The following is a 25719-nucleotide window of genomic DNA, read 5'->3' on the forward strand; positions in this document are numbered from 1 at the left end:
GTACACAGTATCTGGTCAGACTTCATATTTTTGTAATTATGTTTGTCTATGAACACAATTACTCAAATACGTTTTGTGCTAGGTGGTTGAAATTTGGTATATGGTACTGATATATGTAGATTTCAACCAAGTTTTGAATTCAGATTGACGATTCTATTCAGAGAAAACTTTCGGTCTATCTATCCAACTTTCTGAGTACAAATGAACACGATAACTACGAAACGTAACGAGCAAGAAGATAAAATTCGGCATTTAGGTGTAGTGCAAACCTTTAGCTAATTTTTAACTGAATTTGTCAAAGTAAGGACCGTCTGTCAGTTTGTACTTCTGCATGCATGTAAGGACAATAACTCATTAACGCAACAACTTTGTATTCTTGAAATTTGGTACGTGATCTTAAAATTGCAATTTATAGTTTTGAGTAAAATTTTGTTTTCGATTAAAAGAAACAACTTCCTAAATGCATAATAGATTTTCTGGTGCTTGTGTATTAACCCTATGCCAGCGAAGAATCGTGAAATGTTACACTCCAGATTCAGTAAAATTGTAGATTTATGCCAAAGATTGATATTTCGTAATTATTGTTTGCCAATGCCATGCAGTTAATAAATATGTACTGCTTTTCTTTACTGAAGCACTCGACTCTCATATGTGGAGCTCAAGAAATAAAATCCTGAAGATTCGAGACATGGATTTGCCCAATATCAATTTAATGCAGGGAGAAGGGGATTAAAAAGTATATCGGAAAGTTTCAGGAAGATCAGTTAGTTATTTTAGCACCAGATTTAAATTGATGTTTTTCCTATTGATACATTAATATATATCAATTACACACTTTTGTTGTACAGAAATTTTTAACCCTTTAACTTAATTAAAAAATTTAATTTAATTTTTAATTTAAAAATTTTTTAATCTTATTTTTTGTGAGAATATGGGTATCAAGACTTTTCTTTTTTTAGAATTTTTCCTCAAGTGATTTTTTAACCACAGGCTATGACATAATAAACTCAAAGTGGAAAAGAAAGTTTAAAACTTGATTATCTTTAATGAAAAGTTATTTATATATTAACAATGATTCATCAATATTTATTGAAATTAAAGGGAAATTGAATTTCTAATCCAAATGAACACAACATTACAATATTTTAGGATTTATTCCTTTAATCTTATACTAGTTTTAAATTTTTTTTTCTTTTAACTATAGCAATGACAGTCTTACTAAAAAAAATATAATTGCAAGGGTTAAGGGTTATTAACACAATGAGAAGTATTTTTGTAAAATACACTTAAAAATATTTTGAAAAAATTAAGATAAAAAATTAAAACAGAAATGAAATTGATATCAATGAAAAACTAATTTTTTATTTTAAAGTGTCACAAAAAAGATTTATGTGTGAAGGAATATATTTTGAAGTTATTGATGGAAAAAGTTGCTAATTTTCTAATTAAAAATATAATGAATATTTTGAAAAACCCTTCTTTTAATGAGCACCTGATACCCACAATTTTTAATCATGCACATCATTATTTACAAATATGTCAGTCTATAAATATTATAATATATAAATAAACATATTTTAGAAATGTGCGGCCAAAAAAAAAAAAAAAAAAAAGAAACTTATGGTATTTTAACTTTGATTTATTTCAGCATGGAAAGCACAATTTTCATATAAAAACAAGCAATTCTAAAAAGTGCATCAGTCTACATTGCAACACAAGAGAATGAAATTTTTCTCATCAGTTATTTTACTATGAAATTTTGATAGGGAATTTTTTTACTCTTATTGACTTAAAAAGGGCATTTATTTTTATCCTGGAGAGTGAGAAAATGCTGAAGTGTGCAGTTTTATAAAGCACATGTAGGATTAATTAAATAAAAAGTAGGAATTGGATCAGAAAATAACAGAACATTTCAGAATGGAGTTAACATGGGCTAAAGTAAGATAAAAATTAGAAAATTAATTAACATTTAAATTAGATTTTAAAATATCATTACACACACATATATATATCTATGCAATGCTTAATAACAGATAAAAACTAGTGAACAATTTGCGCAGAATAAAAATCTTCAGGAAATAATAGCTTTTGGCACAAACATAAGATCATCATCATTTACAGCCTGAGTAAAAAATTTAAGGCCAGTAAAAATTTTTGAGAAAATGTAAAAGGAAATAAAAGGGATTCAAATAATATTAATTAATAAAGTTCATTGATAAGAAATAAATGCAATAAACATAATTTGTAAATACATAATTATGAGAAACATGTGGTTATTTAAAAAGCTAGTATTTCTGCCAGAGTAAAAACTTTAAGGCCACCAGTCATTTTTAAAAAAATAAATATAATATAATCGTGTAATTACCATTGCAACTACTAGCTTGTGACAACGCTGCAATTTTCATATTTTTCATACGTTTCTTCGAAGTATTGGTGATCTTTGTGAAGATGGCGAAGAGTAAGAAGTTAACTGATCGTGAAAGAGGACAGATCGAAGCGTTTTCTTCAACAGGAATGAGTAGTCGTGCTATTGCGATAAAGATAGGAAGATCAAAGACTGTAGTCAACATTTTTTTTTTTAATTGAAAGACAATTATGGTAAAAAGAATACTGGGGGAAGACCTAAAGCTTTGTCCTCGCATGATGAAAGAAGAGTTTGCCAACTTGCATCTACTGAAAAGTACTCAACCAGGAATCTGATTCCGACGACAGGTTTAAAAGTTTGTCAAAAAACGATTTATAACACAATTAGAAGGTCTGGAAGGTTCACTTATACAGCAAAATTGATTAAGCCTCAGTTACTGCAGAGACACAAAATAGAGCTTTTGAACTTTGACCAGAAAGTCATGACCTGGGACAACCAATGGATAGAAATTATTTTTTCTGATGAAAAAAAATTGAATTTGGATGCACCAGGTGACTGGAATTTCTACTGGCATGATATAAGAAATGAAAAAGAAATATTCTCCAAGCGCCAATTAGGTGGAGGGTCTGTCATGACTTGGAATGTTTTGCTTACAATGCTGTGGGCTCAATTGCATTCGTTTCAGGTAGAATGAATTCACAAGGATACCAAAATGTCCTAACAAATCATCTTTTGCCAAATGCTGAATGTCTTGCTGGAGAAAATTGGAAATATCAGCAAGACAATGCATCGATCCATTCGAGTAACAGCACAAAAAATTGGTTCCAAGTCAACAATGTTGAAACTGTGAAATGGCCAGCTAGATAATCTGACCTCAACCCAATCGAGAACCTTTGGGGCGACTTAGCAAGAAGAGTTTATGCAAATGGGAGACATTTTACATCAACAACAGAGCTGAAATCTACTATCGAAGATGAATGGTATAAAACCAACACCACCCTTTGTCAAAAACTCGTTTCATCCATGAAAACAAGAATATTTGAAGTAATTCGAAGAAATGGCTCCTACACAACCTTCTAAGAATTTGTAATTTTTTTCTTATATGTTATTTTCTATGTTGGCCTTAAAGTTTTTACTCAGGCTCAAATATTCATCTGTGTGTTCTTTAATATTTTCTAATAATAAAATATTTGCAAATTAATTTTTCTACTTTTTTTTTACTTTTATTTAAGCTCAACAATTATCAATCAAATGGTATTTTAATTCCTCAGTTTATATGTTTCCATTTTCTCAAAAATTTTTACTGGCCTTAAAGTTTTTACTCAGGCTGTAGGAGACTAAGAATGAATGTCTGATCTACAATTAATATGCATTTCAAAAAATTGGAAAGTAATTTTTAGTCCAGTAATAAGTTTCGAATGTGATTAGAACATAATGTCCCATTAGCCATCAAAAGGTTGAATTATTTGGTGAAAGTGTGGCATCTGCCATTCATATTTTATAATTTCTATATACAATTTTTTTTTTATTATCTTGTGCTTGATGCAGATTGACTATATTTGATTTATGCACCATAAACTAAGCTAAATTATATATATTTTTTTAAAAGGCATTCAAATTTTTTAAAGGCTGAAGCATGCACAGATGTTAAAAGAATAAGATAAGTAACCTATTATATTGCCCAGTGATATTAGTAATAGCGATTACGGTACATTTAACAAAAATTGTTTCTTATAAATTTGAGTTTCATGTATATTTTTCAGCAACAATGTACTTTTTAAAAACAACCGAACTCATTCTACTTTATAAAGGTCTATTGGTATTTTCTTAATTTTTTTTAAAAATTAAAATCTTGTATTAAAAACATATAATTGAAAAAAATACATTACATTGAGATTGCAAATGAGAACAGCAAGCTCACACTTATGATCTATGTTTCAAAGAAAATATGTCATGCATAATATGTTTCAAAGAAAATATGTTAATCGAATTCCATAAATTCAATCAAATGGTAATCTAATGGTTTTAAATAATGTCTTATTATATTAGACAGACTCATTTAGAATTTTAATTATTAATTTTTCTTCCAAAAAAATTTAAATTTCTGCATGATTTATTAATCTTTCTTTTTGAAAACAAAATTTCTAGTCATAAAGTTAACATGAATACCTATAATTTTGCTTTCTTAAGTAAAAATATGAAATTTCACAGACAGATTGAGTTCTTGAATGAAAGCAGTACATACTTGTATAAAAATCTGTCTATTACATTTTTGCTTACCTTTTGTTTCTAAATGGAATATGAATGAATGTCAAAGAAAAATGCTAAAAAATTCCATTTGTTCAACAAACCTATAGGTTATCTATGTAACCTATAGTAATACAGGCAATGCTTCCTTCATGTTTTATAATGTACTATATTGTAAACTTCTTGTGACATCATTATTATCATATATTTATGAAGAGTTAATTTTACTTCTACAATTTTTAAGAAATTCAAGAAGTGTATTGTTTTTTTTATGATTTAAAAAACAAAAGTATTGCATTAATTAAATAAAATATCTCAAAAATAACACTGTCAAAGTAAGAAAAAAACTATAAATATTTATTTCCAAATTGCAATTACAAAATAAACATTTCTTTATGCACTTAGCCCTCATTTACATCTTCAAGAATGTCATTGTACAGAAGCAAATATATTTTGTGAATATATATATATATAAACTTAATGGTATCAGGAAAATCTTTTAGATAAAAAAAATCTTATGTCTGGGAATTGCATAACAATAAAAAGAGTAACTACATTTCATTGCACTATACATTTTAACTAGATGATTAAGTACAAAACAAAATCTGGAATGTGCAAAAGGACAAAACACAACATGAAAAGTTTAATAAATATTCCATCCCTTAGAGAAAAAATTTCAAAAGGCAGTGTTATTAAAAAGCTAAATCAGTAAAGTCTTCTGAAATTATTTGCTTCTATATTAACTTTGAAAGAATAAATTTGCAATATCTATTCAATAATCTTCATATTTGTTTACTAAAATTTATTTCACATCTTCTTTACCCACATTAGAAAAGTCTTTAAAAATATTCTGTGCCTCATAGGGTTATCATTAAAGTATTGATGGGAAATATGCAATAATTAAATATTCACATACACACAAAAAACCCAACTTAGCTTTAAAATATGTCAATTAAAAAAAAAACTAAGAAACACATTGTTTTAACAATGTGTATAAAAATTTTAAAGCTTGCAATAAAAGCTTAATTGTTTAAAAAGTATTGACCACCAAAAAAATACAAACATTAATGGCTTTCAGAACATTTTTTTTTTTTTTCAAATTGCCCCTAATTTATAAGTAATAATGAAATTTAATGCATTTTTTTAAAAAAACTTCTCTGGAAAAAATATTAATCTCATTTTACAGTATAGATAAAAATTTACAAGATATGATAAAAACTTAACAAAATTTACTTGGAATTAAAAAAAAAAGACATTAAAATTTTATTAAGAGATTTTTGAAATGAAAAAAAAAAAATGAATTTGTTAATGATAATTTACACTCTTATACTTTACATAGAATTTATTATTTGGGGATACATATTAGTAAAATTTAATTAATAATGAACAAATTTCAGATGCAAATTAAAAAAAAATTGCCAGTATTAAATCTTTTTCATATTATCAAGACTATTGTTTAAAGAATGTTTTTTATATTAGGAAATGAAACAAAAACTTTTTTATAATATTTTATTTTAACCATCAAAAATATATGAATATCTTTAAATCACAGTCAATACATTTTAATCAATATGGAAAATAAAATGAAGTAACTAAAACTTCATAATAATACAAAACAATAAAACAATTCCAATCTAATAAATAATATATGAGTTAAGTAATATAGAATGCATAGTCAGGAGGAATGGGGGAAATATGTCCATTATTTTCCCAATATCACTCATTATACAGCAAATTCAAAGATCTATATAAAAAGGAATAATGCTCAATAAAAATTTCAAGTCACAAAATCTTCATAATAGGAAGTCATCTGATATTTAAAGAAGTAAATCAGATTATGATTTTTTTTAATAAAAAAAAAAGCAAGATAGTTGGTGTTAGCATTTATTTAGTAACTAATAATTGGTAAATATTTAAACATATAAGTGTTTAATATTTAAACATATAAGTGGTTCTTTATGATAAATCCATGGTGAAAGTTTTTAATATAATTTTTAATATTTTCTTACAAATATTAGCTTTTAATTCAATGTATCATGAATGATATCTAAAAAAAATAACATTTATCCAGCAGTATACAACGCAAAAATATAAATATCATAAAAATATACATTTTTGAATAAAAGTGTAATATAAACATGCTGGATACATAAACAGATATATGTTGAGCATCATACAGATTATTGGATTAAATAATAATTTGGTATATATTTAATTTTGTATATTTTTAATCAAATCTGTGAAAGGAAATGCTTTCCAGCATTCATAGATATAGCAAACACATACACATAAATATTTCTATTAATTTTTTTAAAAACTTAAAAAAGAAAAAAAAAATTTTTAAACACAAAATTTTAAAAATAAGCATTTAGATAATTCAACATAACTTTAAAAAAAATGCAGTTTTATATAAAATTATCTTGGGTATTATTTATACAATATTCTGAAACTCTTTCTTTCAAACTGTAAGACTCATACAGGTAGTATGGGAAAGTATTAAAAAATGCATTTACTCACAATGAATAATCATAAAAATGCCAGTTAACAGAAGCAGGCAACAACAGCAACTACATTTCATTATATTGCATAGTAAACTTTTTCCAGTTTGTAAATAAATACCAATTAGGGGATAAAATGAAAAAAATTAACAGGTCACCGTGGTGCTAAAAGGCTGTCCACTTCACCTATATCAGTGTAATCTTCTCCATTTATTGTATAATTCACTTTGTATTTAAAACGAACATTTTCCTAAAATGAAACAAATTTAAATCAAATAAATAAAAACATTAAAATGAAAGATTTTTTAAAGATTATTTTTTATTGAATAAGAGGGCATATATATTTTCTATCTTTCTACAGAAATTTAGTAAAGAAAATAATTATTTTATGAGGTGATCCCAAGAATATAAAAGCTTTACTTTAGTTGGAGAACAAAATAAAAAGCAATATCCAGAAAGAAAAAAAAAAAAAAAAAAAGGTTGGATAACAATAATAATAAAACAAATCTAGTTCAACTTATTAAAATATTAATCGATACCAACAGTTTTAGGCTTATATATTATTTCATTATCAAAATTTTCCAGTACCTTATGCTTACTAATATATTTTTTTATAATAATTCATGTGAAAAAAAAAAGATATATTTCATTAAAATAGCAAACAACTGTCTAACATTAGGAAAAAGTATAAAGCTTTTTATGCCCCCCCCCCTTACATAGAGGATAAAGTTAAGCAGTATATATTTTATTTACATAATTAACACTGATAAAAATAATTGTTATTGTAATGTTTTAAATGGGGCAAAATTCTACCCCAATGAACTCAATTTATATGCATTAAATCATCAAGAAACATACCTTTAGTGGATTAGCTAATAACATAACTTGAGTTATGGCTGCAGGAGGCAGAATTGGATTATGTGGTGGCAAATCAGTAGCTGATGGTGGCTGCAACTTAATTTTCATTGACTACAGCAGAAAACACGTACAAATGTTTGAAAATGAGAATGATAACATACAAATTATGCACAGTAAATATAAGATAAACAACACTACTGAATAATGCCTAATCTGCTGAAGAGTACCAAATCTAAAATAATGTACGGATATATATTGCTAACATTTTAAATAAGATTATGCATTTTTATAAAAAAATAATACATGAATAAAAACAAGACAGATACATATATTAAAAAAAATATTTCATTTTTATTTGAAATATTTTTTTTAAATCTAGAAATTAAGAGGAACTTAGTTTCGAACACATTTTCAAGGATAAACTGGATGGTATATATCCCTGAGTAAAAAATGGTTAGACTACATCTGTATAACTGCAAGAACATGTAATCTCAAGCAAGCTAGATGGATAAAATTTAGCACTCAGTAAGTTTTTATGCCAAAACTACAGATCTGTAGAAAAATTGAAACAAATCTTCAAAAGCTATAAATAATTTTCTTTAATGTAAAATTGATTTTCTGCACAATGAAAATTAACATTTTTTTTCATTATTATTTTGTGCACTGGCCATATCTAATAAAAAACATTTATATATTTAAATGTTGCATTTATTTATAAGAATATTGTAACTAATAAAAGTGTATTGATTATAACTAAATCCATATGTTATCATGACTGTTAATGAAAATAAATTTCAAATTAAAGGACACTGGGAAAAAAAGTAACACAGTAATAAAACAATTTTAAAAATCATGACAAAATATAAATAAAAAAAAAAAACATAATTTTTTATTATTTTTACACACACAATGTAATACTTGATTTTAGATAATTTGAAACAATCAATATATAACAATTGATAATTTTAAAAAAATCATATTAATTGCCTGAAAGATATACAAAATATACAGATCTAATTTTAAAGTTTATAAAACTCTCTAAAAGATAGCCTATCAAAAGCATTAACAAATCAATGAAATTACTTCATAAGAATAAAGTAATCTTTTAAATGATTATCATTTACATATTCAGCCTGAAAATGAAGTTCTGAAAATGTGAGGGTATAATTTTAAAACAATAGTGCAAATAAAGCTAAAAAGCCATAAGAATTATAAATTTTGTAATATGAAAATTCAACTTCATCAAAGAGCTTATTTGATACATTACCTTTGGAACAGCTGCTTGAAAACTAACATTTTTAACAGGACTAGAGTTTTTACTCATTGTTGACACAACCATAACTGTTATATCTGGGCGAGGAGAATCTTTTCCAAAATGTATGACAACGTTTAAACCATTCTTTTCATGAAGATTTAAAGGTTGCAAAGTGCCTAAAATGAAAGAGAAAATTATCTTATTTAACAAATAAAGCATTATATTTGTAGCAAATATGATTGAAACTTTTGCTTACAGATTTTTAATATCCCATTAAACAGAATGAATTATTTTGGAAAAGGGCATGAAAAAGTCAAAGTCATACAGACTGGTTAAAGTTCATAGCATGTCTTTTAATACTATAGAAAAATTTGTGTTTTGATTTATTACTGTTTCTTCATTAATATTAATTATAATAATGCATTTTATTTAATCTTGAACAGTAGAGTAATGATTTAAAATTAAGTATATCACTAATACATTAATATATACGAATTGGGAATAAACTTGCCTGGTTGTATAGTCTCTAGAGGAACAAAAATAACTTTTAATGACAAAATACTGTGAGCTGGACTACAAGCAGGTGAAATCTTATCTGAGAGTGGTGAAGAACTCATCAGACATGGCACATCATTAATATCTTGCGAAGATGTAGTGTTTAAAATTGATGTGTCAACTTTAGATTGAGACTTCTGTTGGATAAGCTGACTTAAGGGAACTTTCTGAGGTACACTTAAGAAAAGAGAAAAAATACCATGATTAATCAGTACATAAAGCCAACAAAGAAAATGAAAAAAAGAACCAGATTTTTTTCCCCATCATAAAATAACTACAACTAAAATGAAAATTTATTCATAATGCTTCATGACAAATAATTAATGCTAATATAAGCTAAATGCTAATATCCAAAATGCTAATATAAGAGTACAAATGATTAAGAGAAATAGAAATGCCTGAAATTTATTTTACTGCATATTTTAAAAATTATTCTGAAATTTTGCACTTAAAAGAAATTTTTTCATTTAGAGACAGAAATTTAGAAATTCAAATAAACAGATTCTTTAAATACAATTTTAAATCTATTATAAGCATCTGTTGGCAGACCAACTCCATTTAGCATTTAAGAACAATGATTAAATATGGGATGTCAAGGACTGTGTGTTCATTAATACAAATTAAATATGGAACAAAAGGAATAAAAGATGCCTACATAACTCCTGAGCAAAAGGCTCAATGATTTAAGTAAGCAATTTAACTCCTAAGAAATTAGATTCAATAAATATTTAAATTCTTGTCTGCAAGTTTATTAAAGCACTTTTTATGAATGGACCGTCTTTCACTAAACTAGATTTTGAAAAATTTTATCATATTAATAAAAAAATGGTAATGGAGAAATCAATAATAAAATTGATGAATAAATTTTTAAAAATGCAAAAGTAGAAAGAATACATATTGTATTACTTTTCAGAAGGGATTGTATTATTCTAACACGTGGTGAGTATTTCATTCAAAATTATCTGAATTCCTTATTCCTTTAAAAAAAAAAACTTCCCAAAAATTCTCTCTCTCTCTCTCTCTCTCTTTTTTTTTTTTGAAAATTAAATGAAATTACTTTGTTGTCTAATAAGAAATAAGGTTGAATACAGTTTCAAAGTCCATCAATAAATTACCTATGCTGAAATAAAAAAAAAAATTAAGAAAATACATTTTATAACCAATAATTGATTTTAGATTTAATAAATAAATAAATATTAGAATCTTAGTCTAAAATGAAAGGGGGAAAAAGTGTAAAAATATCACATCACAAGCGTACCTAGGAAATTCGCATTTCACAGCAGGCGTATCTGGCAAACTTTTTTTCAGTAAAGATTGTCCTAATTCATCCAATTCCTCTAAGCCTTTGGAAGTAACAGTTGTACTGCTTGGAGGAGTAGGATTAGTTGCTAAAGAAACTTAAAGGTAAAAAGTAAGTAAGTGTATTTAGCATCTGTTTTTCAATGGCAAAAAATCATATTCATAAGAAAAAATTTTTTTTAGCAAAAATGCACAATTAAAAAAAAAAAAGATTGAAACATTCATATTATTGAAGTCATTTATAGATGTGCATACGTTCAATGTAAATTTCAGAATTACAAGTACAAAGATTAATTATTCAGAATTACAAATGCAAATTTTAATTACTGAAAGTTATAAAAATATTTATTGAGAAGGTTTCGAGGTGTATTCAGAAACGGGGCTGCATATATGAAACAAAAATAGGTTTGTGATAAGTTGCATAGAAAGAAAAGAATATATATATAGATATAGATATATATATAAAACTTATTAATTTGATAATTACTGGATAAAGAATTTTACAGAAAGAATTAAGATTTATATCTTAAGGATTGGAAAAACATATAGATGCTAATTTTTTATTCAGAATTTCCTATTTTATTGCATACAATTTGAAAAAGTAATTTTATGCAAATTGAATAATATCACAATGCAAAACTGAAAAGAAAGCAAACCCAATATGAAACAATCATTTCACACACTTCATTTAAAAAAAATAATATTACAATTTTTCTAAATCCTAGGATGAAATTACAAATATTTAACAAATTAAATTAAAATGTACACAATAGAAAATGGAATAAACAAAACAATATATGAAATAAACAAATAGAAGAATTATAATGCTAGTGCAAACTACAAATTCAAAAAAATGTATTATTTGCTAACTTTAAATGCTTAATATAAAAATTATAATAACATAATTTATCATATAATTATATAATGAATTCAGATAAGCTAGTTTTATTCAGTTCTTTTATTGAATAATTAGAGAAAAATAGATATTGTTGGTGACAATCGCACAAAGAACTTACACTAATAGAAACATTGTCGGCAAATCACCAAATTCAATTTTGCAGTCATATTGTTTTTTATAAAGAGTTTCACAAAATTTTCTGTGATACCCATAAAATAAAACTGCTAATAATAAAAATCAAACAAAAGTTTTTCATTTCATACAAGAACAAAAACATAGAAAAAATTACATATATAATAAACAAAGAAGAATTAAAAGTGGAATCTACAGATTCCAAATATTTATTATTTGTCTACTAAATTTATTTTTAAATGTTTAATATAAAAATTATAATAATAAACTACATAATAAATTAAAAAAAGCTAGTTTTATACATTTCTTTTACCGAACGATTAATTTGCTGGAGAAAAATAGATATTATTGGTGACAATCGCACAAAGAACTTACACTAACAGAAACATTGTCGGCAAGTCATCAAATTTCATTTTGCAGTAATAACACACACACACACACCCACACCCACACATAAAGAAAATAATTTGAAAAAATAAATATTTACTCACAAGGTGGTAAAGGAGTTAAGGAAGGTATATTGGGAGCATCACCACTCCTAAAAATACTCGAGGAATAATTATTACTTATCACAGATGTTGTTCCAGGCAAAGATATGGAAGGATGTGAAGATGGAAGAGATTCAGTATTGACACTGCTACTAAAAATTTGATCCAAATCTGCCAAGGAACTTGATGTACTAGTGTGAGTAGCATTTTTTATTGCATTAGTCCTTTCTGCTGGGGCAGCAGGAACCTGTTTGGCAGAGTCATTCAAACCTACAGAAGAAAAATCATAAATATTAGCAAAAAGTAAACATGTTTGCTCAAATAATGACAATATTTATTTAACCATTTCGAACAAATGCTATATATGTGCATTTGCGCCAAATTCTCTTAAGAGTTGAATACTGTATTCTTGTGTTAAGGTAGAATGTGAATTGAAGGATGATTGATGCATGGATATATTCAGCTTTTGGAACAAAATATATTTCGTTAGATAGCATTATTAGTTCAATAACATTCTTTCTTTGAAAGATTGAATCCTGTATATTAAAATTTTTCTTTCCAAGGTCATACTGGGATTGTGTTTGTAAAGCATTGGATTTTTACAAACATAAACTAATACGTGCTCATTTTGAAGTGGTTAATCAAAATTATGGCAGATATTGTAGCAAGGATTTGCATCAATAATCTAGGGTACTTTCAATGATTGCAAAATACAGTAGAATTTTTTTTAATAATAACAAGCAATTTAATTTTTTTTATTACAATTGAAGCTAAGATATCTATTATAACATGCTTAAAAATAGTTTCATTTTTATGTAAAGGGTACTACTCTTTATATATTATTCAGCAGAGTTTCAGAAAATTTAATGTGCATTGGACTTAGCAATGAAAGTGCTCTGATCTGTTTGAACATTTAGTGCTAGCCAGATCTTGTCCAGTGAAAGTCCTTCTTTCTTTGTGAATATATCTCTGGGTTAACATAGTGATTGGCAATTATAGATAGGAATAAAACATCAAATTCCATCACTCAATTAATTACAACTCCTAAGAAAAGTAGCATGCCTTTATACTTGAACTAAATACAAGATAACCACCAGATTCCAGAAGATAAATTCACAGCACAGCACACACACTCACAAATTTTTTTTTAAAAAAAAAAGACATTGTAAGAATCTTTTGTAACTGTGAAATTAATGTAGAAACTATTAGTAAAATTTAACTTCTTTGGAGCAGATGCATATGGAAAGAACAGGACTATGGCCTGGCCATAGTCCAGTTGCAGGAATGCAACTGGCCAGATATTTCCAAATCTAAGCCTATATATATCTCAGCCATTATATTTCATAAAAATGCACATAATAATTCATAAAAAGTATCCTTTGCCCAGAAACGAAACAATTTTTAAATATGTGACAATAGATATTATATATTCCTAAACATTATTAAAAATTTAATTATGAATACTCAATATTTAATACTAAAAAATAAAAAAAATTCAGTATATTTTACTATGATTGATAGTACTTAAAGTAACATCACATTACTAATAATAAAAAATTCATAAGAAAAATAAATATTTACAATTAATATTCTAAAATAGATCATAGAATTGTAATAATAAATGCTTTAATGCTTCACAGTCATATGAAAAAATCTGAAATGCAGATGTAGGTAGATAACAGTATTACACAATTTATATTCATAGGCAATGCCTTGGTTTTTATTTTAAAATTTTATTTTGCTTCGAACAAACTGAGCATCTTTATCTTACTTTGAACAAAAAAAATACATCTTATAAGTTTTTAATCATCTAAAATTTAATATTACGTTACTTTAACCAGAAAAATCCAGACTGATCATTTATAAATTTACATATCCTTACCCACATCTGGAAAGATAAATAGCCTTGTAGCCATGACTGCACAAATGCAACTCAGAAAAATAATATTCTTTTATTTGCCTTGCACTGTCTTTTGGAATTCTGCTTCCAAATGGTAAGTGTTCTGCTTTCTTATTTAAATGGTTTTGGTTCTTTTTTCATGGTCTTTTGTTGTTTGATTTGCTGTGTTTTTACTTGAATTAATAAATTTGGAAATGATTTTACCTGTTATTGTATAATTATTTATAATTCTGTAATACTAATTTTATCTCCAAAACCTCAATTTCCTGCGATTTTCGGGTCACAAAGGGTCAGTTTGTTGGACAAAAGTCAGACCCCTCACAGAAAATATTCCTGGTTTGAATCCTTGCCAGAGGATGACGACTTGAGAAAGTCTTCAGGCCGGATTCATTATATCTTTCTTTTTGATTCTTTGGCTGTAAACTTAATATTTATTTCTAATAATCATTCTAATTTGGTTAAGTTCATTTGTGTTTTAGTTGTAGCAGCATTAGCGCTCTCTAAATACAATGCATATTTTATTATATAAATTCAGGAAATTTTTATACTGATTATTTTGGATTGATAGTTTCTTGCTAGAATAACATCCTATTTCAAACATCAGTAAAAATTAAACAGCCACTTTAAAATAAGCATGTTTTTCCCTTTACATCAGAAAACACACACAAAGGGAAACATGGATTCACGTTATCAAAAATCTAAAAATGTTTAGTAAAAAGTACACAAAATACAGACAACCATAAATTTATTCTCTTTTATCGATATATTTGCATTTCTTTAATGTAATTTCTATAAACTGTGAGCATTAAAAAAATTTCAAGTGCATGCGTCTCCAGTTTTAACTTGTAATTTTCTACACATGCAAACAACCTTAAAAATTAAATATTTATTACTATCTTTATTATGCACAAAATTAATTATGAAAGAGGCTTCTCAACTTACCTAAAGCCAATAATTGATCATCCAGCAGAGAGGAACTGACAGTCTGAGTACTTGACTGAGACTGTTGAACAGGGGATCCAAGATCAAGTAAAGATGCCTCTTCTAAAAAACAATATATATATATATATATATATATATATATATATATATATATATATATATATATATATATATATATATATATATATAAATAAAGCAAAAAAAGTATGAAAAGGTGAAGAATTAAATGAGAATTACAATGATGACATATGCATTGTTTTCATTTTTAGTTTTTTATTTGATAATTATAGATAATTCAAAGATTATTAAATAAAATAACTTGCTATATTTCTGACCTGAATTAGGAAAATTTTTAAAGAAATTTTATTTAAACAATTAATTAAGTTAAATTTTGTATTTTATTTATTTAATTCATTATACTGATTCACTTTATTAACTGTTATTAAAGAATAATAAACAGCCCCACAAAACATGATTAAACACAAGACACTTCAAACATTTTTTAAAAATACTTGATTTAAAAATAGCTTAAAACACAATAATATAATTTAATGAAACAAAATATTATGTAACATATTTTACATGTGATCAAGTTCTTGTTGAGGAGTTAATATTTATAATGGAAGGATATCATTTAAATGATATAAAAATTCACAGTAAATGTTAAGCAGCTTATTTTATAGCCTTAATATTTTGAATATTAAAATAAGATTCACGTTACTTAAAAGTTATTTTGCTCTGATAAAAATAAACTTTAAGAAAGGCACTTGAAATAATTACTGATTTAAGTTTATTAAAATGGATAATAGATTAAAACTAAATTGAGCTGGAAAAAATAACATTTTGATATTATAAAACAATATATTTTATTAAAGAAAAATCAAGATAAAATTTCTTACTTGAACTAATATTTCCATTTTCAGAAGAAACACCCATAATTCTTTTATAATTATTAATTACTACAGTCAGTTCATCATTTGCTTTTAAAATATCACCTAAAAGGAAATATATATTAATGTTTTTTTTCAATTAAATTTATTAAAAAGAAAGATTTTGAAATGAATATTATTTCAAAGATTATGAAATCAAAGTTTCAAAAATTATATTTAAGACAAAACTTGATAAGAAAAAAATTTTTTAAAGAAAAAATATGTCTCAAACTTTATAATTTTTATATTTCAAAAATTACTCAAAATACTAATAAGTATTAAGTCATACAACAGTGAATCAAATTATATAAATTATAATAATAAAAAGATGAGACAATATATAGCAATAGAATATGCATTTTAGATATAGTGTGTGATAATATATAGCAAAGAAAATATATTAACAAGAACAATAAAATTCTGATTTCTGAAGTAATAGCAAGTTGCATTATGTCATTGTTCAACGTAAAAAGCTCCCTCCATACAAGTAAAATAATCTTGCTCTCTGACAATTATAAATCTAAGAAAACAATTAACATAAAAAAAATATAGAGAAGTTTAAACATGGAAATTATGATGAAAACAAATTTTTTATACATTTAAAAGTGCAATTTTTTTTTATAAATTTCATGATTTAGTGTGAATAAAAGAACTTGAAATGCAGCTTTATTGCATCAAATATTCTATGATTATAGATTGGACACAAAAGGGGGGGGGAATGTCCATCTTATACTATAAAAGGCACTGTTGATGCATTTTACACTATTGCTATAAAGCTAAAACACTTTATGTAATTAGTTATAAAGTTTTTCCTTTTTTTCGCTAATGCATTAACTCTAGAATGGAAATATGCTGTTAGGATGATTCTAATTGGATTCCAAAATTCTGCCTTGCAGAAAGAATCAGCTTTAGCTATATTTTCTATAAATCTAGAATTTCCTCTTTATCTTATATTATAACTAAGTTGGTTAAAACACAAAATGCACAAAAAAAGTACATCACTTTTTTTAAAGTAAAATTTATATTTCAGAAGACCAGTTTAATTGATGAATTGAATGCACTAATGAGTTTCTTCAGATATGCCACTGTGAAGAAGGAGGGTCATCTTAAAGCTGTCATTTTTGACATAACTATGATGAAATCTTGCATTCCTTTGAAAAGTTTATCTAAAGATTTCAGTAGCTACTTAGATATAACTTCCAAAATACAGTTCTATGAAAAGAATAAATATGATAATGCTTGTCCTGTAAGCAATTTTTGGACTTGAAAAGGTCAAAAGTTGTGGTTCTGAATCACCTCTGATAAGTTATCAGACTAAGCAAATACTTTTAAACTAGATAAACATGAAAATATCAGGCAAAATTGAGTCAATTTTTCAATTGCAAAATTAAAGTAATGACATTTTTATATTGAAGCATAGTCGAGCAATCAGAATAAAATTTAATAAACTGAAAACATAATTATTATCATACATTTAATTACATATTTATAAAAAACTTTCTACTAATAAAATGTTTGTAAAATAATTTAAATGGTTTCAAAAAAGACAAATAACTGGTTTTCATACTCAATCCTTCATCTTTCTCGTCCAATTCTCCAGCTAAACGGAATAATTTTGGTCTCAATCTTTCACAACTTTCAAAAAGCTCCTGTAAAAAGGAAAATATTTAAGCTCACTAAGTGGTATAGTTAATACACTAATATATTTACATAAATACATTTACACTCTTAACAAATAATATAATTGAGTACTTTACAATATAACTGAATATTTATAGAAAAACTAAGTGACATTGGATTTGTTTTTAAATTTTTTTCGGAAGCCATCCATTTTTAGGATTTATATTTGTCAATTTGTCACTAATCAATTAAAAACAATTAGTAAATAGCAATTAAGTAATAAAATGCTATTCCTAAATAAGTAAAACAACATAATTCACAGAAGAAATGGAATTGCAGAACATCAAATAAAATATTCTCTGTTTCTTTTTTTTTTTTTTTTTTGCAAATTTTACATATTTTTAAAGGACATGCTAATTATTACCCAGTCAATACAAATAATAAAGTAAAACTGTTTAACTCTAAACAGCCAATTATTTCAAACTAATATCTTCAAGTCAATGAGAAATGAACTTTTCAAATTTGGTAAAGACATTGTTTACAAACAATTAAAAATTCATAAATTGAAGAATAATCTTCAAAAAGGTGCACAAATAAATACAAGAACTGAATTGCAACTGAAAAGACGATTCAGTTCTTTAAATGATTAAGAAGCATATACAAATTAGCATCACTGATTTGCATTTCAAATTTCAATTTGAAGTAACTTTAAAAAATTACTTCAAATTGAAACTAAATCTTTTTATCAAAATAATAAATGTCATTTCTATAATGTCTGAAGCATTTCTAACAACAAACAATCAAAACTATGATATGCATAATATGCTGTGATATTTCCTCTTTATATAATTAATACCATATGATTTTATTGACACATTTAGTGAAAATTATAACAAGATAATTATAGCTGCATTAAAATGTAATAAAATACATTAAAAAATTCTTAATAAAGAATGTTCTAATACATTCCTATAAAATAGAACAAAAAATTATTCAGATATTCAAAAATATAAATTTTATAGTATACACTAAAAAATTCACAGAATTTACTGACATAAAAAAAAATACTTACATCGCAAAAAATAAACAAAATGCCAATAATGATTTATAACTCCAAATTATAGAAAAGAAACAATTTTCCCCTATATATAATCATATTTTATTTAGTCTAAAACTATAAAAGAAGTGTTTATAACGTGGAGTAAACACACTGGCATTTCAAATCTAAAAAAAATAATGCAAGAAATGTTTTTATATATAAATATTTTAATAAATCAGAACTGATCATAAAATTTAAATGCTATCATATCAATTCTATATTTAGAAAACAACAGATCTGAATAAAATTCTATAATAACAATTATATCACAACTGAATGAATCATGGTCCATCTCATTTACTGTCCAAAGTTGATCTATAAAGAACATATATCATTCAAACATATATTCTCAGATACAATAACAAAACAGAATCTAAAGATATATTTTGGTCAATGCATAGCCATTTTTGTGACTAATTTTCATAAACATACTGAAATTTAATCCTAAACTATAAGTATTTAATAATAATTTTATTTTAATCCAAATACAAATTAGAATTAAATTCCTTATTCCCCAGGATTTACAATAGCTTTAACAAAATATAGTGATTTGAATAATTAAGAATAAATAATTTGAAACATACTTTCATCAAGTCTTTTTCCTCTTCTGATGTTTCCCCAGGTTTGTAATGATTTAACATATCTTCTAAAACTGAAGCATTATTGTGCACAGTTTCCAATTCAGTAGATCTTTTGGCCATCAATTCCATTTTCTTATCTGCCTAGGATATTAAATATTATTTAGGTTAAATTGAAAATTGATGGTAAAAAATAATGCTTTTTTTTTTTTTTAACTATAGACCATAACCTCTAAAAAGAAACATCAAGAAAAATATTTAAAAAAAAAAATCAACAGATGCCTTTTTGAAAAGATTAATTAACAATTAACATTTAGAAGACAAAAAAAAAAAAAAAAAAAATCTGAACTATTATTTAATTTAATTTACTAATCTCCTAACTTATAGGTGGTCATTATTTAAAAGATGTGGGTTCACAATTTTTCTGTCCAAATTTTCATTATGAATAGAAAAGATTTAAGAAGCACTAAAACAGAATTTAGATAAATGATTATTTACCTCACGAACCATATTTTTAATTAATCTATTTGCAGCTTGCAGATCTTCAGGGTTTCTACTGCGAAGCAATTTTTGCAGTTGCTGCAATAAAAAATATAAATATATATATAAAATCAACTAATCAAGAATAACTTTATTTTTAACAAAACTGGACTAAACTCACCTGTGCTTTTTCTTCATCTTCAAAAATGGAACTGCCTACTCTAGGAGGCGGAGGTGGTGGTGGTTCATAATTCTGTTTAGAGTGAAGAATTTTTTCAATATTTTTGATAGGAATTTTTTTTGATTATTAAGAAGTTATAAGAAATTTTGAAATGAATACATGAAATATGTTATACTCAATGAAATTATTAAGAACTATTTTAAGTAATGAAACAAACTTCTGGCATTTCTTAATTTATAAATGACCCAAAAGGAGAATCAGTATTCTTTTTTAAATTAAAAATTATTATTTTTATTCATTCTATACAAAAATTTTATGATTAAGAATGTTTGAGAAAATAAATATTTTAACAGAAAAATAAAAAGATACATAATCTGGATATTAATTGTAGTTATTAAAAGGGAGTTTTCTAACCACAGGAGAAACAAGAAGGTTCCTTTATCCCTTTTAATCAATGATGCAGCTAGCTTAACAGGTACATCGCTCAAGACAAATGACATGAAAGGCAATTTGCTCTAATAGTAACATGAAATCTGTTTATCAGTATATCTGCTTTAAAAACAGCTACCATTCAGCTCAAATTACACAACAGACAATTACATTTCAATTTCTCTAATAAATATCCATCATAAATCAAGAGAAAAGTTAAAGGGGTCCACTATTTAATGTAAAATATATAATCTGGTCACTGACATTAGTAATAAAATAATATTGGCAATTTTAATAGCTAAAGATCCAAAATTTACATAAATACATCACTTAATATAAATATCATAATACTAAAAGACATTTATTAAAATACAAAAATAAAATACAAAAAGCAGCAATATTTACATTTAATATATATACAGGATCTTCAATTACAACTCCTTGTCTTTTAAGCATTTGATAAGCTTCAGCTATCTTTGATTCATTTTTTAACTCCAAGCTCCAAATATACATTAATTCAACTATTTTTTGTTTTACTTTAGTAGAGGCACGATTTCCTAGGTACTGTAAAAGAGAAAAAATGAGTGATGTTTAGTATAGAAAATCATAATATAAAAGTTTTAAATTGCTATTAATCTCATCTCATGAAAATTTTTTACCTGACACTCTTTTGTATAGTTCCAAAATTTACCAATTGTGAACTAAATCTTTGTTTTCTTACTAAATATACTTCTAAACATTTTCGTAATATATATATATAACTTTAATATATCTCAACTAGTTATTTTTCTCAATTAAATATAGTGGCATTTTCCCATTATTATGACAGCATTTATCATCAAACAAAAAAAACTTGATATGATATACCTTTTAAACATAAGGTCTAATTTAAGACATAATGCAACAAAAATAAAATTCATTAAAAGAAGGCACATAAAAATTTTTTCAAAGGGAAATAGTTTCAAATGCAAAATATAAAGAGCTAAATCAATAAAACAAAAGAAGATATTTTTTTAAAAAATTAATTATAACAAAGGTAAAATATTGAAATTTCAAAAACCTTGAGAAAGACCAGTGGTTTTAAATAATCAAACAGCTTATAGGATTTCTCACCCAGTAAGTTCTGCAAATTTAAAATAGACCCATGAAAGTATTTTAAATTATCAAAAAGAAAATTAGAGCATTTGGTTATAATATGAGTGAGACAATTGTCTACATACCAATTAATGAGGAAAATGACATATTTTCAAAAAAAAAAAAAAAAAAAAATTCTGAATGTGTATCTAATATAAAGCCAATGTGCAGACAAATCAATTTTACATTAGTACCTTAAAATTGGAAATGCTGATGTTATTGTATTACTAAACTACATTTCATTAACTAGTTTATAAATTGAATGAGCTGTAGATTAATCATACATATGACCCAAAATTCTTGTCTCTACTAAATATTTTGTTTGCTATATCTAAATATATCAAAAAAAAAAAAAAAAAAAAAGAATGAAAGTGGTATTGAAGTGAGAAAGCAGAATGCAAGATTACTGCCTAACATTGTTAGACACCTAGTAAAACATTATGTAAAAATCTCTTTAGTAATAGCTGCTCCATCATACAATACCTCAGTGACATGAGGCATAAATGCTGAAATGTAACTTCCCTTTTCTGTCTGCTCAACAACAGCAAAAACATCAAATAAAGCAACTTTATAACAGAAAATCAATTTTTTTCAATCAACACTAGAATTTTCAAAAAACTTTTTAGTCTTCAAAACTTTTTTTTATTCCATTTACTACCAGATATCACCTTATCTAAGTATCTTTCATTTGATTTCAAAGATTTTTATTGTTATGCCCTATAAGATATATTAAGATGCTTTTATTGTCTTCATACAGGTTCCAAACTAACATAATTGACTTAGATACCTTTAATAATAAGTCTAAAAATACCTTTTATTTGAAAAATTTACAACTAAAATATTTTGTAGGGTAATTTCAATATCTCAATCAGCAAAAAAAAAAAAAAAAAAAAAAAAAAAAAAATGTATACTTACTTTAGGCGAAACAACTTTAATCATTTCATTAAGAAATCTAAATTTTCCAATTTCAGATCTGAATCGAATTCCACAGTTTCTAACACATTCCTCAAGAACCTATTAAAGAAAAAGTTGCAATTTTTCATTGTTTATCAGAGTTATGAAATGAAAATTTGAAAAACCACATGAAAATTTTTCATGAATTGAAGTAATAAGTTCAAGAAATATATGAAATTAAAAAAATTAGCCTTCCACAACATTTTCAAGATCCAACTTTTACTAACCAAATGAATGCAAGCTATTGTGTTCATTTAACCAGAAATAAGTTGTAGAAAGAAGACATATTTTTAAATAAAATGTTCAGTCATCTATAAAAATAAAAAAGAAAATTCTTACACAGCTTGTACATAGAAATCCAAACCAGTTCATAATTTTTCTTCAAATTTGCTCACATAATACAATAAAGGATAAAGAAAGTTTTGTGATAATTAAATAATTCATTTTTTACTATCACAGTACATGAAAATATGATCTGACATGAGAGCTGATAAGTTTTTAAATCTAGTGACAGAATTAGCAAATTTTTGAAGGAAAATATAATTCCATCTCAGCATATGCTTAAGTCTTACAAAATAGTTTCATTAAGACCTGTGCAAGATATGCCCTACTTTTTAATACAAAAATTATTCATGATATCTTTAGTATTAGAAATTAACTACAAAATTATATTATTTGTCTGAAATGAATGTCTTAAATATTACACTTTAAAATTCCAGGACCTTTGCCACTAAAGAATGTTTTCTAAAAATGCCAATAATAAAGTAAGTTTTTGACAGGGATTGAATATAAATTAAACTGTCACAATACTGAAACAGACAAACAGCCATTATTAATAAACAAGTAAAATAAATCATGTACCGACAAAGCCATGAGGGATTCCTTCTCAATAGGTGATTGGATCTTATGGGCAAGTAATCGAAGAGCTGTTTGTGGACCATCATGCTCTTTATCAATCATAGTACAGAAATCAGATACTGCTACAGAATCAGGTTGCCGATGCAATGGATTAGTAGCTTTTGCTAAAAAAATTAAAGAATTAATAAATAAAATAGTACAGGGTATTCATTCACACACACCAACACCTTTGGAAATAGAATTTTTATTCTTAATTTAAAATTAAGACTTATTTATTATTATTATTATTTTTTTTCATTATCTGAGAATCATTTTCTCCGATATTAAATGGGTTTAAGCAAACTAAAACCTACTAAAAATATAAAAATTTATTAAATATAGAGAATATAAAAGTGAAATTAAATTTTATTGAAGAATATGGTGAAATACAAAATATGCAACATGGCATAAATAATTTTTAATCAAAAAGTCTACAGCTATATTTTTATGATAAAATGAATCATGACTCTTGGAGAGAGGAGAAATTGAAAATTCTTGCATCAAATTTTTCAGCTATCTATTTTAGAGAGAAAGTAACAAGAAAAGAGTTTCAAATTTTGCAAATAAAATCATAAAGATCTTATCTCTATATAAAAATATATTTAAAAAATAAAGCTAACTTTTAAAAAACTTTTCATCAGACCTTTAAAATTCATCCTCATACTTTACCAATACATTTTTATATTCTCATATAATTATTCTACAAAACAAATACAATTCAAAGTTGATTTTTAAAATGCAATAAATGAACTTATTTATTACCTCTCATTTCAATAAAGTGATAAACTGTATTTAAATAATAATTTTTAAAAGACTGGAACTTTATGAAAGAAACTTACATATAATAAAGAAAATTAAACATTTCATTGTAGGATTAATTTTTGTAAAAATTCAAAACTACTGAAGAAAAATTTTCCAAGGAAGGTGTGTTTCAATTTTTCTCCTTAAGAGAATTCAATTTCAATTATGTTATTCCCCTTTACAGAAAAAATTCCATTATCAACAGCATAAATTGATTTACAGTTAAATAAGACAAAAGGATATATTTAAAAAAAGTGTACTGATAATTTAAAATTAAATGTGTTCAGAAAAAAAAGATCAATATGAAATAAAAAGAAAAACTACCCATTCAGAACTATGTTTTAAACATTGTTAAATATTACACATCTATTCTCCAGATTCAATAATATTATAATAAATGAAACTGAAAGGAATGTTATAAAAATCTGCTCTGAAATTTTACTTAATCATTTTGAAATGTAAAAATGATAAATGTCAGAGCATAAATGGTTGTATATGTGTGTTGAAATGTAAATAATTTTTTTTTTCTCCCTAAAGGTACTGAAGCAAAACTGCACCATAATTATTTGGAAGTTATATAATTTAGAAAAACATAGAAATCAACTAAATAAGGCACAGAAGCTAAGATTTATAAAACCAGATATAACAAGCAAATAAATATGAAAAATATAGACAAGACTTTTGTTTCACAGTAAATATATTCGACTATTTCAATAAAGTTAAGCTTTGATTAGAAATTAGGAAAAATACTAATAGAAAAAAATAAAAATAATTCAATAATTTTTAAAAATATAAAGGTTAAATCCTAAATTTTAAAAGATAATGGTTAGAAATGACAACAGAATAATTCTATCTTATGCAAGTTTAAGATACTTGTGATTTTATCACATGTTATTTATTTAGTGACATATCATATAATACAAATAAAAACTCAATCCAATGTATTAAATTAGTACAAACCTAACAGAGTTTCCAAATTATCATCTTCATTAGGTTCTGCAGTCGCCATGCTAACGATACATCAATAATTCTGAACGGAGTTATTAAAACAAAATTAATTAAATTTATGTCACTTTAAAACAATCAAGATGAGCCCAAAATTAAACAGCAGAGTTCAATTTTGTTGTATTGCCATTCATTTGGAAGAAATTATTTGTTGGTTGATTATGAACTTTATTGA

At 25.2% G+C, this 25719-nt stretch overlaps 1 protein-coding gene across 1 annotated transcript; it reads right to left on the minus strand.

The window, feature by feature from the left end:
• Window positions 1–6805: 6805 nt before the first annotated feature.
• Window positions 6806–25665, minus strand: LOC129985143 (ADP-ribosylation factor-binding protein GGA1-like). The gene is made up of 16 exons (XM_056095066.1): window positions 25500–25665; window positions 23703–23863; window positions 22803–22901; window positions 21159–21317; window positions 20325–20396; window positions 20162–20242; window positions 19670–19807; window positions 17934–18015; window positions 16337–16432; window positions 15438–15539; window positions 12599–12865; window positions 11037–11175; window positions 9735–9955; window positions 9236–9399; window positions 7969–8079; window positions 6806–7360 (listed from the first exon to the last, which is right to left on the minus strand). Exons 1-16 carry the CDS (start codon window positions 25546–25548, stop codon window positions 7265–7267), a joined length of 2037 nt encoding a protein of 678 aa, XP_055951041.1. The 5' UTR covers window positions 25549–25665; the 3' UTR covers window positions 6806–7264.
• Window positions 25666–25719: the final 54 nt, after the last annotated feature.

The sequence above is a fragment of the Argiope bruennichi genome, chromosome 9 (assembly GCF_947563725.1).
Source record: "Argiope bruennichi chromosome 9, qqArgBrue1.1, whole genome shotgun sequence".
In the NCBI taxonomy this organism is placed as follows: Eukaryota; Metazoa; Arthropoda; class Arachnida; order Araneae; family Araneidae; genus Argiope; species Argiope bruennichi.

Bases quoted from the DNA above. Each gene is read 5' to 3' on its own strand.
- LOC129985143 (XM_056095066.1), bottom strand. From the start codon at position 25,548: ATGGCGACTGCAGAACCTAATGAAGATGATAATTTGGAAACTCTGTTA. The intron at 22,902-23,702 runs GTACATGATTTA...TTTCTTTAATAG, and splicing joins AATCCCTCATGGCTTTGTCG to GTTCTTGAGGAATGTGTTAG. The intron at 9,400-9,734 runs GCAAGTTTATTC...CTTTCATTTTAG, and splicing joins TCTAGAGACTATACAACCAG to GCACTTTGCAACCTTTAAAT.